This window comes from Bos indicus, chromosome 23, assembly GCF_029378745.1.
Source record: "Bos indicus isolate NIAB-ARS_2022 breed Sahiwal x Tharparkar chromosome 23, NIAB-ARS_B.indTharparkar_mat_pri_1.0, whole genome shotgun sequence".
NCBI lineage: Eukaryota > Metazoa > Chordata > Mammalia > Artiodactyla > Bovidae > Bos > Bos indicus.
In genome coordinates this window covers 14,276,412-14,296,464 of record NC_091782.1, presented here as the reverse complement: position 1 = coordinate 14,296,464, position 20,053 = coordinate 14,276,412, and the positions used below count along the sequence as shown (strand labels likewise).

Sequence of the window (20,053 nt, the reverse complement as noted above, 5' to 3'; positions counted from 1 at the left end):
AAATCAGTCCTGAGAATTGATTAGAAGGACTGATGCTGAAGCTGAAGCTCCAATACTTTGGCCACCTGATGTGAAAAGCTGACTCATTGGAAAAGACCCAGATGCTGGGAAAGACTGAAGGCAGGAGGAAGAGGGGACGACAGAGGACGAGATGGTTGGATGGCATCACTGACTCAATGGACATGACTTTGAGCAAGCTCCAGGAGATAGTGAAGGACAGGGAAGCCTGGCGTGCTGTAGTGCATGGGGTCACAAGGAATTGGACACAATGGAGCAACTCAACAACAACAACAATGAGACTTAGCCGTGAGTATGAGCCAAGAGAACCTGGGAGCTCTTTGCATTGGGTCTCAGTGTTCGGATAGAAGAAAGTAGCTATTGAAACATGAATCCATGTAGCACACAGAGCAGTGTGATGACAATGATGAGGAGGAGGGAACAAAGACCATGCTACCTTAAGCTATCAGTTTACAGTAGCTTTAGTGCAGACGTGGTAAATACTTGGAGATCATTAAACAAATTTTATATTATGCTTATTCTAACTAGATAATAAATTCAAGGTTTTATTTTCTAGATTTAGGGATTCACAATCAATCACTTTCATAATCCTTATAAAGACATAAATGAATCGCTCCTACGAGATATAGGTATAGAGATAAGAACCTATAAGATATGAACCTATGAATATTCCAAAAGGCAATTCCAACAACATTCAGATTTTCAGAGTATTAAGAGAAAACTGCCCTCCTATAAACAGCCATCCTAGAAGAGAATGGCTCAATCGTGATGTCTTGGTGTCATTCAGGTACTTTTTCTTTAGTCCTGTCGACTCACACTTATAGGTTTGTAACTCCTTACCCTACCTCCTTCCGTCAGAGTAACTTTCCTTCTCTCCCACATGATCCCCTAATTTTTATCACTTTTGGATACTACTCAAAATGTCACCAGGCTTTCCTCTATAGCCCACGCAATCTGGGCAGCTCTGGCTCTTATCGCTGGGCATGTCCGTACCTCTGCTGCAGCAGCTTGTCACACTGTCGTCTATTGCCTGTTTACATGTCTGTCTTTCCCAGCTATGTTGTATTCACCGCTGTACTCCGTGAATCGAGCACACTGCCTATACTCAGGGGTTATTGAATGAAAGTATCAATGAACGAATCCTTAAATTACTATGCATTATAATACAAGGGTTACATGTTTTCATTGTGACAAAATAGGCTTTGTCATAAATTTATACAGACACAGCAATAAAATTTGCTGTTGAATGTTCATTCTTGCCAGTCTGCTATCCATGTGGTATGGACATCTGATTACAACTTTAAAAAAATCAGTACATGATGGATGAGTATGTTCCTCTCTACACAAAGATATCTATACCCTCCTTCTAGATCTGAAAATGGGGGAAAGAAGAAATTTAATATTTTTTCGAACTCAGTTTTATGAATATATTTATAAGAATTGGCTATAAAAGTATGAAAGGAAAAAACTGAAGCAAAAACATGGAGGCTTTGCTAAATCTCATAGATTGCTGCTCATACCCAGCTTCAGTTTCTTGGCCAGTGCGTCAATTTGAATTGTGGGATCGGATCCCATGGACAGAAAACATATCAGAGGTGTTCTCGTATCACTTTCTTCCCAAGTTTTCTCCAGATTTAAGATAACTGGTTCCGTGTACTTTTCCTCCAAAGAATCTGCAATATACTTTCTTGCTTGAAAAACAGTACGGTCTGGGCACCAAGACCTAGAAATGCAAACAAGTTAGAGGAAATAAATTCAGATTTCGAAAATTCTATTTAGTTCTAAGCACTTAAAGAACACATAGTTAATTAGCAAAAGGATAACAAGTGAATCCTCTTTTATGCAGATATGTGTAAGATGGACAGTGAGATTTTCAGTCCTCGGATGAGTGCAAGTTTAATCGTGTGGTTTTGACGCCAGGCATTGGCAAGGAGCAGGGCAGAGTCAGTTATGTTGCCAATCTAGAAGGGAACTTAGAAATCAGCTGACTTCCAAGAGTCTCATTTTCAGGAGAAGCAGTGACTATTCTGAATTTTTTAAAAATAAATTCCTGGGGTACTCTTTCTGCCCTCTTCTGATGCCTATGTCAGAAGCTTTCTCTATCTCCTTTATACTTTAATAAAACTTTGTTACACACACACACAAAAAAATAAATAAATTCCTGTTGGGTTTAAAAAAAAATCTATTTATTTATTTGGCTGTGATGGGGCTTATTTGCAGCACATGGGATTTTTTTTTTTTTTTTTTGGATGCACTGGGTCTTTGTTGCTACACGCAGTCCTTCTCTAGCTGCAGCGAGCAGAGGCTACTCTTCAGGCTTCTCGTTGCAGCAGCCTCTCTCGCTCTGGAGCACAGGCTCTAGGCCCAGGAGCTCCAGTACTTGCAGCATATAGGCTCAGTAGTCGTGGTGCATAGGCTTGGTTGCTCAATGGTGTGTGGGATCTTCCTGGACCAGGGATGGAACCCATGTCCCCTGCATTGGCAGGTGGATTCTTACCACATGGGATCTTTGATCTTCATTGATGCACACAGGATCATTTTAGTTGAGGCCTGTAGGATCTAGTTCCCTGACCAAAGAATCAAACCCAGGCCCAGGCATAAGAGTGTGGAGTCTTAGCCACTGGACCATCAGGGAGGTTTTAATTAGCTACTTAAAACATACACACACACACACACACACACACATATCAGTGATTATCCCTAGTAACTAGGCTATCAGCTTCAGGTAAGCAATTACTCATTCAAACAAATACACAGGAGCATATTCACTCTTTGATAGATATATATGGAGTAAATACATCAGGGCCTGCTCCCGATGTCAGGGACACAGTGGGGATGCAAAAGGAGGTGTCCTCTGGCCGCTCCAGTACACAATGGGGCCTGGCCGGCTGCACCCTGGGAGCTCTGCAGTCTTCAGAGGGAGATAATGTGTCAAAGGTGACAGAAGTTGCTTGATTCGCAAGCATTTATTAATAGTTAATACCATCCATGTAGCCTACACTGTAGCTGGTTCTATACACTGTGACTCATTAAATAAATGTCATTTGATATTTCTGGATCATAGTCAATTGCTATGGTTTCTTATTGTTTAGTAGATTGCATTATTAATTTGACATGTATTCAATTTTCAAAGGACAGATGAAAGATAGACACATGTAGTCTAATAAAAACAAATAATTGTTCTGTTCTGAAGTTACCACTGCTGACAGCTCTGATCACTCTCAAAGAGTGACAACATCTAGGAAACAACTTTTTCTAAGAACATTTGGTGGTGTAATCTTAGGTAAGACCAAAACTACTCCAAAATAATAATCCTACATCTTTTTGTTATTCTTTTGGTGGTTTCATCCTCCCCAGCTCCACCCTCCTCTCTTGTCCATCATACACAACACACACACACACACACACACACACACACACACACCTTCCAATACAGAAGCCTTCTTTGAGCTACTGCATACTGAGAAAACATGAAAAGTGAGAAGAAAAGAAAAGAAAAATCAATATCCATTTCAAACTTTTGCTTTCATTTCAATAGCTACAACACCATTTATATGTTTTAATAGTGCAATCTTCTTGGCTTTAGCTTAAAAATTGCCTTGTAACTCTGTGAGATCTGCTCTTTTACAGAAGTAAATTCAATAATAAATGATTTACTCACTGGTAAACGGTGACCTAAGTGAATAGTAAAAACACTTTCATATATGTTTTGCTAAAAGCACTATCATGAATACATTGTGAACATATGCCCTTCACCATTTTTATTTGCCATCCCAAACTTGAGTTTGGAAGCATACACATCCATTACAGTCACTACTGGGACACAGGGAAGTAAACTCAGGTTGGATCTGTAATTTGACGCGGTGACGAGTGATGCTTCTAGGTCTGATAATACCTGCTCTCACCTGATAAGTAAAAGTTTGCGGCAGGTATCCAGTGAGTCATTATATCCATCAGGGATGATTTCCTCCTCCGGAGCATCTTTATCAAACCAACTTTTCCAGCCTTTCTCATTACGAGAGATCTAAAGTACACAAGCTAATTAGCGACCCTCAGGAATATATGCAATTAAAATTAAACAATGTTAAAAGGTCACTCTTTACAGGCAGATAATTTTTTAAACATAACCACACTGTTTTACGTTTTTCTTCAGAATCAATGACTCAAATAGCTTGGATATTGCTATTCCCTTTCTCCATTGCTTTTCTACATTATTCACTAAAATGAGGACCACGTATCAGTCAAACTCAACGATTGGAAAGGAAAAACCACAGACCAGAGTTTCTCAACCTCGGCCCCATGAGCATTCAGGGCCAGGTTAATCTTATCTTGTGAGGGACTGTCCTGCGTATTGCAGGATGTTTCGCAGCATCCCTGGCCTCTCCCCACTACTCACCAGAGCACCTTTGCCTCTAGTTCGTGGCAATCAAAAACGTCTCCAGAATCGTCATATGTACTATGGGGTGTGCACCAGATTGCCTTTGAACGAGAGCCACAGTTGTCTTAAAGGTGCATTTTTGTGTCAGCTCCTCTGGTTCAAAGGCTTGTCACCAGGAGGCCCCAATTTAAATGACCCAGGTGTGTTTGGGTTTACAGATCTATACTTTTTTCCTAGTCCTTTATTACCTGGTTCATAATTTCTGCAAACTGTGGAAGTTTACTCAGTTCCACAAGATTCAGCCAGGTCATATCGAGGATCCAGCGAAACGGCTTGGGAGGGCAGGCTTTCAGATCCAGAGCTGCTCCCCCTGGGGAAAGGCATTAGTGGGAATCAGGTCAGCTTGTGCTCATATTTTAGAAATTTACTTCCAAATTGAGAAAAAAAATCCAGATAACCATATCACACACAAAAATGGGAAAGTTGGAAAATAATCACATTATAGAAAATGTGGTTATCTTTTTTGCATACATTTCCTTCAAGTCTAAGTGGTTTATACCATCTTATACAGATAGCAACTCCCTATCATTTTTCCACGCAAAGAATTTTTCTCAGTTGGTTGCAGGTGTTTGCCTTTTTATCGTTTTTAACTATTTGATATCAGTGAATAGATTGATCTTTTCATAGGCGAGTTTAAAAATCACTTCTTAGTGAAATCACTCCTCCAGAAGCTTGATATTAAATACTATTTTTTAATCAGGTCAGAAAGATGGATACATGCATAGGGAGGAAAAAAGGAAGGAAGGAGTATAATACATCTGTCGGTTTTAAGGAAGTAATGTTCAAATCATTTATTCACTCATTTACTCAACAAATACTCACTGAGCCTCTTCTCTGTTTCTAGAATATTCCAGGCACTAGGGATACCAAACAAGACCCCTGCTCTCACCAAGTCTAGTGGAGAACGTACGTGAATGCATTGAAACATATTTTGAAGCAAAGTGAAAGTTGCTCAGTCGTATCCAACTCTTTGCGACTCCATGGACTGTAGCCTGTCAGGCTCCTCTGTCCATGGAATTCTCCAGACCAGAATACTGGAGCGGATAGCCATTCCCTCTCCAGGGGATCTTCCCAACCAGGGATTGAACCCAGGTCTCCTGCATTGCAGATGGATTCTTGACCATCTGAGCCACCAGGGAAGCCCATTTTGAAAGCAAATCACCAGTTAAATGAGCACATTCAATGTGACAATCTCCACCAAGAGGTATGACTATATTTTCATTTTCAAAAGTCCTCTATTGAATGTCTTTAGTAATGTTTTATCATAATTTTTCCACCTCTGCTGTTTAATTCAGGTGTATAGGAAATAGTGGTTCTTGAACTTTTAAATCCTATAACCCTCTTAAGTTCAGTTCAGTCCCTCAGTTGTGTCCCACTCTTTGCGACCCCATGAATCGCAGCACGCCAGGCCTCCCTGTCCATCACCAACTCCCGGAGTTCACCCAGACTCACATCCATCAAGTCAGTGATGCCATCCAGCCATCTCATCCTCTGTCGTCCCCTTCTCCTCCTGCCCCCAATCCCTCCCAGCATCAGAGCCTTTTCCAATGAGTCAACTCTTCGCATGAGGTGGTCAAAGTACTGGAGTTTCAGCTTTAACATCATTCCTTCCAAAGAAATCCCAGGGCTGATCTCCTTCAGAATGGACTGGTTGGATCTCCTTGCAGTCCAAGGGACTCTCAAGAGTCTTCTCCAACACCGCAGTTCAAAAGCATCAATTCTTCGGTGCTCAGCCTTCTTCACAGTCCAACTCTCACATCCATACATGACCACAGGAAAAACCATAGCCTTGACTAGACGGACCTTTGGTGGCAAAGTAATGTCTCTGCTTTTGAATATGCTATCTAGGTTGCTCATAACTTTCCTTCCAAGGAGTAAGCGTCTTTTAATTTCATGGCTGCAGTCACCATCTGCAGTGATTTTGGAGCCCCCAAAAATAAAGTCTGACACTGTTTCCACTGTTTCCCCATCTATTTCCCATGAAGTGATGGGACCAGATGCCATGATCTTCGTTTTCTGAATGTTGAGCTTTAAGCCAACTTTTTCACTCTCCTCTTTCACTTTCATTAAGAGGCTTTTTAGTTCCTCTTCACTTTCTGCCATAAGGGTGGTGTCATCTGCCTATCTGAGGTTATTGGTATTTCTCCTGGCAATCTTGATTCCAGCTTGTGCTTCTTCCAGTCCAGCGTTTCTCATGATGTACTCTGCATAGATGTTAAATAAGCAGGGTGACAATATACAGCCTTGACGTACTCCTTTTCCTATTTGGAACCAGTCTGTTGTTCCATGTCCAGTTCTAACTGTTGCTTCCTGACCTGCATACAAATTTCTCAAGAGGCAGATCAGGGGGTCTGGTATTCCCATCTCTTTCAGAATTTTCCAGTTTATTGTGATCCACACAAGTCAAAGGCTTTGGCATAGTCAATAAAGCAGAAATAGATGTTTTTCTGGAACTCTCTTGCTTTTTCCATGATCCAGCGGATGTTGGCAATTTGATCTCTGGTTCCTCTGCCTTTTCTAAAACCAGCTTGAACATCAGGAAGTTCACGGTTCACATATTGCTGAAGCCTGGCTTGGAGAATTTTGAGCATTACTTTACTAGCATGTGAGATGAGTGCAATTGTGCAGTAGTTTGAGCATTCTTTGGCATTGCCTTTCTTTGGGATTGGAATGAAAACTGACCTTTTCCAGTCCTGTGGCCACTGCTGAGTTTTCCAAATTTGCTGGCATATTGAGTGCAGCGCTTTCACAGTATCATCTTTCAGGATTTGAAATAGCTCAACTGGAATTCCATCACCTCCACTAGCTTTGTTCGTAGTAATGTTTTCTAAGGCCCACTTGACTTCACATTCCAAGATGTCTGGCTTTAGGTCAGTGATCACACCATCGCAATTATCTGGGTCGTGAAGATCTTTTTTGTACAGTTTTTCTGTGTATTCTTGCCATCTCTTCCCAATATCTTCTGCTTCTGTTAGGTCCATACCATTTCTGTCCTTTATCGAGCCCATCTTTGCATGAAATGTTCCCTTGGTATCTCTAATTTTCTTGAAGAGATCTCTAGTCTTTCCCATTCTGTTGTTTTCCTCTATTTCTTTGCATTGATCGCTGAAGAAGGCTTTCTTATCTCTTCTTGCTATTCTTTGGAACTCTGCATTCAGATGCTTATATCTTTCCTTTGCTCCTTTGCTTTTCGCTTCTCTTCTTTTCACAGCTATTTGTAAGGCCTCCCCAGACAGCCATTTTGCTTTTCTGCATTTCTTTTCCATGGGGATGGTCTTGATCCCTGTCTCCTGTACAATGTCACGAACCTCAGTCCATAGTTCATCAGGCACTCTGTCTATCAGATCTAGGCCCTTAAATCTATTTCTCACTTCCACTGTATAATCATAAGGGATTTGATTTAGGTCATACCTGAATGGTCTAGTGGTTTTCCCTACTTTCTTCAATTTAAGTCTGAATTTGGCAATAAGGAGTTCATGATCTGAGCCACAGTCAGCTCCTGGTCTTGTTTTTGCTGACTGTATAGAGCTCCTCCATCTTTGGCTGCAAAGAATATAATCAATCTGATTTCGGTGTTGACCATCTGGTGATGTCCATGTGTAGAGTCTTCTCTTGTGTTTTTGGAAGAGGGTGTTAAGAACTCATCAAATCCCCCCATTTCACTCATTAACTTGGGGACAGAAACAGGGGAGGTGGCGGAGGGAATTACAGGTCTCTGCTCTCCCCTCTAGCATCTTCCTGAGAAGGTGAACGACCTGGAGTACCTTCCTGTAAATCCTTTCCCTCCATTGTGGAGTCAGGGGCTCTGAGTGCCACAATACCTCTAGAACCTGTAAACCTTCCAACAATCCCTCCATCCCCACAGTGACAAGGTGAAAGAGAAAGCCTTACTCTAGCACCACTTCTGCTAACACTGAGTTTACCATAGGAGAAGCAAGCCCTAGAGAAAATCACCTGCAGATTTAAGGGATTTTTCTCCTCTCACACAGGCTTCCCAGGTGGCGCTAGTTGTAAAGAACCGGCTTGCTAATGCCGGAGACGTAAGAGATGAGGGTTCGATCCCTGGGTTGGGCAGATCCCCTGGAGGAGGGCATGGCAACCCACTCCAGTATTCTTGCCTGGAGAATCCCATGGACAGAGGAGCCTAATGGGCTACAGTCCACAGGGTCACAAAGAGTCAGACACGACTGAGCAACTTAGCATGTATGCACGCAGTGCTCTAACACGGAGATAACACATGTCCCTTTTCTTCTTGGTGGTCTCCCCCCAACACACACACACAAAATGATTTCATGTCATCACACACCTCAAAGACATCGGGAGAAGACATTTAAGTTACATAGGTGGTTTCAACATACCATGCGTCAAAACTAGCCCAGAACAATCACAGCCTGTCCTGTTCCCCCTAAATATCGTGGCTCTGCCACTTACAGGCTACATAAACTTGGACAAAGAACTCAATTTCTCCCAGTACCCTCTTCTGTCAAATGAGTATAATAATAGAATCCATCAGATTGATTGCTGTAACGCTTAAATAAATTAATGTATGTAGAAAGCTAACAACCCTTGTGGCTCAAAGTAAAAGCTATATAATCATGTGCTGTTATTTTGACATTAACTCTCTGTCTGTTTTGGAAGGCTTGGGTCCAATCCAACCTGGAAGGCAAGAGAAGACCCCCTAAGGTGTCTTTTTGTCTGTGGTTTATGACAAAAAAAAGATGATGTCTTTCTAAAAAAAACCAGGCAGGGGGAACAGGTGTATCAATTACTCTACAGTGCAGGATTGCCCCTGGTAGCAGTTCCATTTTTCAAAGTATTCTGACATTCTCAGTTGAAGAAGAAAGTCAAAGGCACCTTCCAGATATTGCAGGAAACAAGTAGGAATTAATACAAAAGGATGGTCACTCTTGGGAAATCAAACATTTCTGCTCTGATAAATAAGTCCCTTTTCTTTCCCCCTTAAGTACTGAGTTCAAAATGGTAAAAGACACCAGTGATCTAAGGGCCATATTTGTTAACTTTGTAAAAAAAAAAAAAAGCATTAAAAACAAAGTTCTACCAGCTTTTAAAAAATAATTTAGTCAAACTGTAAGCCAGTTTAAAATGACTACAAACTATAGATTAAACCAGTTTTGATTTTTTAAAAACTCTCACTGTATGCTGTTCTGACTGTACTTCTGACAATCCACCTACCATAAAATCCCAAATTAATCTTCTGCAGCATGGCTCTGTTCATGCTACTTCCCTGCTCATAAAACATTCCATGACTCCCTATCGCCAAGTAAATTAAATTCAAATTCCTCTCACTGACTCTCCTGACCCTACACAGTCTGGTTCTCTCTGACTCTCCAGTTTTATGAAATGGGGTCACAGATGTGCTCTAACCACAGCTCAGAGGTGTAGCCTTCTTTATTTTTTCTGTGAGAAATCAAATCCTCCTCACAAATTCCCACCCCAAGTCTTGCTGTGTTTCTCGGTCTCTTCTGATTTAAAGACTTTTTCTCAAAGAACCTAGTCTCTTTTGGGGAATGCCCGTGGCTTGGCTGGCTGTGCTGGCTGGGGAGAGGTAGAGTGGGGTGGGTTTGTGTCTTGATGGGGAGATGCTTTGGATCTACAACCCGCCCCCTCCCCTCCCCATCCCACCTCTCCTCTGGTCTTCATCTGTCTCAGTCACAGCCTGGGATCCTCTGAGCCATGACAAATCCTATCTGGGGGCATCAGGCTGCTGTCCACAGAGGTCGGTACTTTGTTACTAGCTACAAAGTTCCCCTGTCCTGCAACTTCTTGATTGGAACCCCAGCCCTCTCTGCATTTCCATGTCCACACTCCTGCCGCCAAACCTCGGGCTTATCCATCTATCCACTACCTTCCACCATTGACGCTGTGATGCAGCTTCCATGTTGGAGGTAGCTCAGGGCAGAATGCACTTCCCTGCTCTCTCTGAATTTAGATGAGGTCATGCATCCTTCTATAGCTAATGAAATATGAGTACAAGTGACTCGTGTGATGTTTAAGAACCAGCACACAATTTGCTATATTGTGTCCCTTTTCCATAGTGATTATGGCAAGCAGCTTGGATTCCTGGGTGACCATGACAAGCAGGTCAGATGAAAGAGTAAAGGAGAAGTACACTTCTGCTGTGTTGAAATTCAGGGATTGTTTTTATGACCACAAAACCTGGCCTATCCTGACTAAAACTAGGTCCCCACTCTGACACTTCTCAAACTAGCTCTCTTTCAACCATCGTGACCAGAAATCTTTGCACACAGCAGAACTCTTAGACTCATTTCTGACCCTCTCTTCGTTCTTACACCCGGTTCTTTGCCATTTTACTTTCATGATCTCTCATATCTGTCTGTCTTTATTTCCCCATTGTCTTCGCCCTAGGATGGGAATGCAGCATTTCTTGTGGTTGGGAAGATTTTAACAGACTCCCTTGAACTTCATTAATCCTATGCTTCTCTGCCAGAGTTACCTTCCTAAAGAACAATAAAAGGATCACATCACCACCTCATACAACCCCTTAATTTCTTACCAGATCAAGAAATCCTTCCCCTGGGAATCAAGGCTCACCAATTTACATTCTTTTCTCATGCTGCTCTGCTCAGCATGGAAGTTTTCTTCATTTCTGCCTATCATTCAAAGTCCATTTCAAATGCCACTTTCTTCTTTTGGGGGAGAAGGGCAGCCAGAAAATTATTTACTAAACGACTTACCAAAGAGCAAAAAAAAAAAAAAAAAAAAAACCAGAGAAGATTGGAGCATTTTCCCATGTATCAAATAACCTAGAAAACTTCACAGCTTAACCTGCAAAGGCAAATTTTCCAAGGAGCTTTTTATGATCTCACTAACGACATGCAATCGCTCCCTTCTTTTAGACATAACACTTTGTTTAACTGAACTGAATGAAAATAGTGCTCTTTTCTCTCCTTAATCATACTTTGTGTGTGTGTGTGTGTGTGTGTGTGATAAAGTTTTATTAAAATATAAAAGAGATAGAGAAAGCTTCTGACATAGACATCAGAAGGGGGTAGAAAGAGTACCCGCTTGCTAGTGTTAGCAATGGAGTTATATACTCTTCAATGAATCAAAAGAATGTCTGGAGGTTGTAAAGATCTCACCAGACCTACGCCCATAATTTACATTTCTTAATCATACTTTTAACATGCAGGTAAGCAATGTATAGGATTCACTTTAAATATGAAATACAAGTGTGCTTTCTTTTTAAGTTTACACTCTTATAACATCACTATAATCCCCTGCTTAAGGAATTGCTCTCTTGCAGTAGAAAGCTCATCCGCCAAATCACTATTTCCCCTTTTGGCATTTGAATGTCCTAATCCTAGACAACAAAGCTGAAACTTAATGACATAACTAAAAATCGCAGAGTTAACACAGACCTGAAGTAAGTCATCTTGAGCAACCAGAGCAAAATGAATAGAAATCAGGGGGTGGAAAATGAACTTCACTTCCAACAGAACTTAATGCCTCTGTGTATTACAAGAATGGGTCTACGGGACATCAAAAAGCACATTAAAAGCAATCTCCTTTACATAGTACATCCACATCCCAAGCCTTTCACCTTTAATGAGAGCCTGAAACTCTCTGTGCTTCACAGTTCCTCTCTGAAGATCGATCTTTAAGGTCATGAGGAGTACAAAGAGGAACTTGTGGTTCTCGTACAAGCCTCTGACAGAATATGTAAAAACTTCGTAGGTCAGATATTCAATAATATTTGTAATTCTCTTTTGAGGCAGCGGAGACTTCTCAGACCTGCAATATGTTTTAAAAATCAAAGAAGTAAAAATCTATTTCTAAGAGAGTAGGAATACACACAGAATTTGTTGGGGGGGAGGTAGTTAGGTAGTGAGGCCCCACCTGGCCATGGACTGGTCAAATAATTTCAAGAACTGGGCCAGCGAGGTCTGGTACATGATGTTGACCATGCTCATCTCCGTGATGAGGAAGTAGAGGATGCTGCCGCGGGTGGCTGCGGGCCGGAACTCCTCCTGGGCAGTGTTAATCTTGACCTCCGTTTCTGCAGCTACGTGTAGTTTTTCACTGACTTCAGCGGCTGTCAGCTTGGTGGTGCGGAGGACACCAATGAGAGATTCATCGTCTACCAAGGAACCTGAAAACCAAAGAGGAAAGCTGGGGAACGCGAGATGGGAAATTCACAAAGAGAGATGCATCACTTCTCTAATCATCCCGTTAGTTTTCAACTTGACTTCTTCAAAGCCCACAGGGTGGAAAGGTGAATCTTGAGACATGGAAAGGCTTCTAGTCCAGCTATCTATCTGAGGCTTCAATTCGTTCTAACATTCCAGCCTGAAAATGTGCAAAAGGCAGTTCTCAAGATAGCCCACATGTCTGTTCCTCAAATGTTTAAAGAAAACTCATGTCTCCCACCAGTCCCAGCGGTTTCAGCTGTTCTTTATGTGACGGTGCTGTTGCCTCTTTTATCATCTTGCTGGGTGCCCTCATGGCATCGTGGGCTTTTCCGTCCCATTTGTCTCACAGCACAGGCTGACCCAAACATTACCCACTAGCTTGCAGGTGAGCTGTACACTTTCTACTCCTGCTTTTGTCCAACAGTCCTTGACATTGAGGACTCTGATCCTCCTACGTCTCTAGTAAATTAGGGGACAGTGGAAGTGTCTGACCAGGAAGAAAAATGCTGATTTTTCAGCATTTAGTTTTCAGTTTTACCCTTCTGAATAGACCTAAACATGTCTATGACAATAAACTCAGTTTTAAGGCACAGAAAGATGCTCTGGATGTGCTGAGATGACAGTCAGGATATCTTCAGAGTGCGAAGCTCTGGCCCACCTGGGAGCAGGTGGATGCTACTGGAAGGTGCTGAGAGGCTCTCATGGGCATGTTAGGTCTGCAAGAGAAGTCCAAATTGTGACTAATCTCACAGGAAAGAGGTCTTGATCCAGTACACTCTTGGCTGGATCGGGGGAGGAACCCTCAGTCAGTCCTTGGTAATATTTACAGTGCCCAGAGGTATCCGTTCAAATGGCTGGGAGAAGTCACAGACCAAGAGACAGGCAACTTCATCGGCACAAGCAGTGCAATTAAGGCAGACAAAGACCTTTGCCATGAAGCCACCTTAACGTGCTAGAGGCTGTTGTGAGAGTAACACTTAATGTACTTCTGGGAGGTTATGCAAGAGTTAAGGCGCTTCTGGAAAGCGTTCATTTGCTGTTGTTCAGTCGCTAAGTCTCATCTGACTGTGACTCCATGAAGTGCAGCACACAGGGCTTCCCTGTCCTTCACTATCTCCCAGAGTTTGCTCAAACTAACGTCCACTGAGTTGAAGTATTTATTATTAGTTCGCTCATGAACGATAGAATTTAGGTTGCTGTATTTTGCCTATTACAGAACAGTATATCCCCAAATCAGGGGTTGGAATGATGACCTGACTGCCCAGAGGTGAACCTATCCCAACTGCTGAGTGGGAGGTCCAGTCAAGTCAAGAGTGACTGAGCCCTGGCTGCTCAGGTCTCTCTGACAAGATTACATACATCAAAACCCGTTGTGGTAACAGCTATTCAACACCAAATGAAAGAACTGATCGAAAAACACACAAAAAAAGATTGAGCGCATTAGTTTCCTTCAGGCAAGCAAATTAGTCTATTATGAGTTACCTAGCTGTATTGGGAGCCCTTGTTTTTCTCAGGAGAAAGCAATTATATCAAGAAAACTGTGTTATTATCAAATGCTCAGATGCCGGTTGCTAATTTAAACATCAGATTCCCTGCAGTCTCTCTGTAATATCTAGATGGAAATTGCCTTGCTTGTTTTTGCATTGGTAACTGAACTGTTTCCTGACATCTATAATCATGAGGGCATTGAAAAGAGGGTACAAGAAATCTATCCACAATCCATTATGTGATTATTTCTTAATAACACAATACCTTTTGTAGCACTTAATTTGTAGAGGAGGTTATCTTCAAGTTCTTTCATCTTCCGCTTATTAAAAGTCACATCCTCCAAAAGTTTAACCCTCTCAGACTCTAACTCCTGTTATTAAAACAAAACAAAACAAAACAAAAAATATCATCAGAAGTGTAATTATCAGTTATTACGGCAAATCCAACTTACTAGTGTTTATTACGGAGAAGACAATGGCACCCCACTCCAGTACTTTTGCCTAGAAAATCCCATGGACTGAGGAGCCTGGTAGGCTGCAGTCCATGGGGTCGCTAGAGTCGGAAACGACTGAGCGACTTCACTTTCACTTTTCACTTTCATGCATTGGAGAAGGAAATGGCAACCCACTCCAGTGTTCTTGCCTGGAGAATCCCAGGGATGGGGAAGCCTGGTGGGCTGCCGTCCATTGGGTCGCACAGAGTCGGACACGACTGAAGCGACGCAGCAGCAGCAGCAGTGTTTATTATTCATTTTTAAAAGTTTAAACCAAAATACCACTCAAATGACACTGCTGCTGCTGCTGCTGCTGCGTCGCTTCAGTCGTGTCCGACTCTGTGCGACCCAATGGACGGCAGCCCACCAGGCTTCCCCATCCCTGGGATTCTCCAGGCAAGAACACTGGAGTGGGCTGCCATTTCCTTCTCCAATGCGTGAAAGTGAAGTCGCTCAGTCGTGTCCGACTCTTAGCGACCCCATGGACTGCAGCCCACCAGGCTCCTCCATCCATGGGATTCTCCAGGCAAGAGTACTGGAGTGGGGTGCCATTGCCTTCTCCGTCAAATGACACTATCTTTAGTCAAATCTGTATTTTGGTTTCTCTTAACCATTAAAAAAACTATGCCCACTAGCATTAAGTTTCCATAGCACGTACACTGGCATGCATGGGATAACTCTGCTAAAATAATTCTTCCCAGGCTTTTTCCACCTCTACATTTATTTAAATCAGAGTGTCCCATTCTCTTGGCCCTGTTCCCACATACCGCCCTCAGTGAGAAATACTAACTTTATTTGCAGTCAGAAAGGGCAGAAACAAAGAGGCATTAAAACCAAGAAACGAATAGATACTCAAGTGATCGGAGCTTCTGAATTGGGACCTGACTACAGGAACACCAGGTACTTGACCTGACATAGTCAGTTGCCAGTATACATCCACTTTCCATTGTTTTGCATCCCTTCTATCAGAATGGCTAAATTAGATGTTTGGAGGGTATATTTTTGTCCTACATAAGTGATGCATTCTTAAAAGTATACTTTGAAAAAATTTTTCAAACTTTCAGAAAAGTTACAAGACTGGTACCATGAACTCTCATATACCCTTCACCTAGATTCATCAAACACCATTTTGCTTTACCATTATTTCTCCTCTGTGATAATTATTGCTGCCGAACTGTGTGCATGTGTCATCATCCTTTACCTTTAAAAACTGAAACATATCTCCTGGGAAACAGGACACTCTCTTATACAGCCACAGTGCAATTTTCAAATTCAGAAAATGTAACATGACTGTAATACTCATGCTAAATATAGAGTAAATTAAATTGTCTCAAAAGCAGTCTTCACAGCATTCTTTTTTGATCTTACATGGAATCACAGTATACTTAGAACTGCATTTAAAATGTGTTTTTAAACTACTTATTTGAGAAAGTTTCTCAAAAAACTTCCAGAAATTCTTCCTAAATCAATTTGTCAATGAAAACCCACAGCATGGCAGTCATCTGTACATCTACTACGGCTGGCATCACAACCAGATTCTGAGCATCTAGAGGGCAGGAACGTGTCCCCTTAAATTCATTTTTTTTAAAAGATGTATTTGTTTATTTTTGGTTGCCCTGGGTTTTTGTTGCTGTGCGTGGGCTTTCTCTAGTTGTGGAAAGCAGGGGCTACTCTTTGTTGCGGGTACGGGTTTCTCATTCCAGCAGCTTCTCTTGTAGAGCATGGGCTCTAGGACACGCAGGCTTCGGTTGCTCCAGAGTGCTGGCTCAGTAGTTGCGGTGCACGGGCTTTTGTGGTACATGGGCTTAGTCGTCACTTGGCATGTGGGAATCTTCCCAGATCAGTGATTGAACCCACACCCTCTGCATTGGCAGGTGGATTCTTAACCACCAGACCACAAGGGATACTCCCTCCTACCCATTCATTTTTTAAAATGCAGCGAAGAGTCAGACACAATAAGCAATTGAGTACAGTTGCTAGCAGAGACAGGCCTAATGCCCTTGTCCTCTAACTCCAATGCTAGTGTATATTGCCATTGTATTAGTGGTTTGGGAGTATTTGATGGGTTAGTGATAAGATCATGGCTGTACTTGCGGTGAAGTGAAGTGTTAGTCACTCAGCTGTGTCTGACTTTGTGACCCCATGGACTGTAGCCCACCAGGCTCCTCACCCATGGGATTTTTCAGGCAAGAATACTAGAGTGGGTTGCCATTCCCTTCTCCCGGGGATCTTGCCAACCCAGGGATCAAACCCAGGTCTCCGGTATTGCAGGCAGATTCTTTATCATCTGAGCCACAAGGGAAGCCCAAGGGGAATAATTAATGAATTGCCTGCATTAAAACAGTCACCCCCTGGGTGGCAGTATAGGCATGTGTGGACAAGATGAAATCCTGTTAGCCTCCTTTTCAGTGTGATATGGAAAAAGAAGCATTGTGGCACAGTGGGCACCTGTGAGTTTTACAGCATGACCTGTACAGCTTATCTACGAGGTTTGGCAGGGTGGAAAGTCCATGGACTCTTATGGTTAAGACCTTATTCTCCCTGGTCTCCATTTGTTCATCTGTAAAAACGGGGTATAAGAGCAAGATTGTTAGGAAGGTTAAACATCATGTGATGAGAGTTCATAGATGAGTCTTGTAACTTTTGTGAAAGTTTGAAAAAAATTTTCAAAGTATAATTTTAAGAATGCATTATTTATGTAGGAAAAAAAATACACCCTCCAAACATCGCAGACTAAGTGTTTTTCCCAGCAAGGTTGGTATGAATACCTTAGCACCTCTCTTGAAGAGGAAGCTAAGGCCCGGAGGAGTGGGTTTAGGGTGCTCTGGGGATGAGGAGTGTACCCTAGACAGCGGTATGGCCTGCCTTAAGAAGTTAGTGAAGCTTTCATTGGGGATCTGAACCAATGAGGCAACATCAAAACAGATCAGCAGCACCAGGTAGACCAAGAAGGAAGGACTAATTTTCAATAGTTGATACCATGCGGCCTTAAGAGGTGACAGAGGCAGTGAACTGAGGGGCCTATGCTCTCTGCCAGACTCTAGAAGTGAGAGACTTCCCTTTCTGGATTGCATAAGCCCTGGGCCGTTTTTTTGGAAACTAAGATCACACAGCTAATGAGAGGGGAAGCTGAGACTGGGCCCCTTTCACCCCACTACACTGGCTGTCTTTCAAGGGCTTGCCCCAAGTCAGCCATTTCTTATTAACCAGGTGGGATTTTACTTCTCATTTTACTGAGCCCTCTATTTTTTTGGTGTCAGTATCTTTCCCTTTTCGAATCTTTCCTTTGTATTTGTTGCCATCTATTCACATCTCTTCTTTTCCTCCTTTCTTCTGCCAATCTTTTTCTCACCCTCCCATTACTATTTCTAACCTGGCCTTCTCCTTGAACCCTTAATACTATAATTAGTTGTGCTATATGCTATGTGCTAAGTCGCTTTCAGTCGTGTCCAACTCTTTGCAACCCCATGGACCGTAGCCCACCAGGCTCCTGTGTCTATGGGATTCTCCAGACAAGAATACTGGAGTGGGTTGCCATTTCTCCCAGGGATCTTATGTCTCCTGCATTGACAGGCAGGTTCTTTAGCGCTAGCACCACCTGCTGCTGCTGCTGCTAAGTCGCTTCAGTTGTGTCCGACTCTGTGCGACCCCATAGATGGCAGCCCACCAGGCTCCCCCATCCCTGGGATTCTCCAGGCAAGAACACTGCAGTGGGTTGCCATTTCCTTCTCCTAGAAAGCCCTTAAAATTAGTTATATTTAAGCAAATATAAACTTTCTCAGATTTTATGAAAATAGATTTTATACAATAAAAATATATAAAATTATATTTTATATATAACATTTAATGTTTTCTGAGCTTTATCTTAAAACGTAGCTTATCAGGCCCTTAAAATTTTCCAGCTTTACATTGTTCTTTGTTTTATCAGAACTCTCAATTATACTTAATTTCTCTGCTTCAGTATAAGTTTTATTTAACTAAAATGAAAGTAAGGCTCCCTACATCATTAGATTATTAGAGTGTGATAGTATCAATTATAGCCAAGTATATCAATTACTATTGCAGTGTAGTAGCTAGGAGTCGGACACGACTGAGCGACTTCACTTTCACTTTTCATTTTCATGCATTGGAGAAGGAAATGGCAACCCACTCCAGTGTTCTTGCCTGGAGAATCCCAGGGATGGGGAAGCCTGGTGGGCTGCCGTCTATGGGGTCACATAGAGTCGGACATGACTGAAGCGACTTAGCAGCAGCAGCAGTTAAAACTACTAATAATACTCATCCAGAGCAATTTCTTTTTCTTCAGGATCATCATTTCATTGAATTTTTCAGGTGAAACTCAAGATTACTCATCTATAGGGCTGTAGATACGAAAGTCAATATACCCAAAGCCTTAAAGTCAGAAGTAGAGAGTGGCATGTGTGTGCACATGTGTTTTCAGGGATCAGAAAATAGATTAGTTGCACGATTTCTCAACAGGACCTGAGAAACAAATATTTATGCTAACAAAGGTAAATATGATTTGCTTCATTTTTTCCTTTCCATACATTCAACAATTTCCTAATACATTAAAACATTATTATAATTTATTATAAGCAGAAGTTCTTTACCTTGAGAAATCATTACCTGTTTCTCTGTTAGAATTACCCTCCTTAGTAACTGGTTCTCAAGCCCTTTCATGGTAACAGTAAAATCAATGACTGACGTTTTAGCATTGATCTCAGGGGTAAAGGCAGGGTTTGGTAACTTTGTCGTAATATAAAGTTTAAATGTGTCCATGACATCACATTCCTTATCACCGACTTTCACCTACATCAATTCAAATATTAAATTACACACAGCTTAAAGGGCAGACAAGGAATTTGGGTTCAGTTTAGGAGAGAATTTACCAAAGGTCAATGCAGTGAAACTTGAATGAATTACAAAAACCAGTTGTAAAATTTTAATCACTGAACTTATATGATAGATCATATTCTTTTAGAATAATTTAAACTTGTGGTTTAAATTCTTTCTCTGCCTGAAGATGATTTTAGCCATGACGCCAAGAAAATTAAACGAAAAATTTATCCAAAACAAATGTGAATAAAGCAGTGGTCCCCAACCCTTTTTGGTACCAGGGGCTGGTTTCATGGAGGACAATTTCTCCATGTCCTGGGGGGGTGGAGGGGGGTGGTTTCAGAATGATTGGAGCACACTACATTCATTATGCACTTTATTTATTTATTATCACATTGGCTCCACCTCAGATCATCAAGCATTAGATCCCAGAGGTTGGGGGCCCCTGGAATAAAGGAAAACTCGGACATGTCTAAGATTTGACTGCTTTTCTTCACCTGAGGAAATTTCCTACTACAGAAATTTGTTGTGTTTATAAGAAGTGCTATTTCTTTTTGCATTTCGTAGTCATCTGAAGCACATTTGACAAGAGAAAGGGTTAATGAAACT

The 20,053-nt window shown here is 41.9% G+C and overlaps 1 protein-coding gene across 4 annotated transcripts in view; it reads right to left on the bottom strand.

The window, feature by feature from the left end:
- DNAH8 (dynein axonemal heavy chain 8) overlaps positions 1–20,053 on the bottom strand; it is a 320,679-nt gene that overhangs the window by 84,147 nt on the left and 216,479 nt on the right. For 3 of the 4 annotated variants that reach the window (XM_070777905.1, XM_070777907.1, XM_070777909.1), the window contains 7 exons: positions 19,235–19,417; positions 14,380–14,485; positions 12,335–12,587; positions 12,039–12,229; positions 4,645–4,766; positions 3,924–4,042; positions 1,539–1,741 (listed from right to left, as the gene is read on the bottom strand). In XM_070777905.1, coding sequence (XP_070634006.1) covers positions 1,539–1,741; positions 3,924–4,042; positions 4,645–4,766; positions 12,039–12,229; positions 12,335–12,587; positions 14,380–14,485; positions 19,235–19,417 — 1,177 coding nt within the window. The remainder of the gene's footprint in view (positions 1–1,538; positions 1,742–3,923; positions 4,043–4,644; positions 4,767–12,038; positions 12,230–12,334; positions 12,588–14,379; positions 14,486–19,234; positions 19,418–20,053) is intronic. The other variant, XM_070777908.1, reaches the window with a different exon arrangement.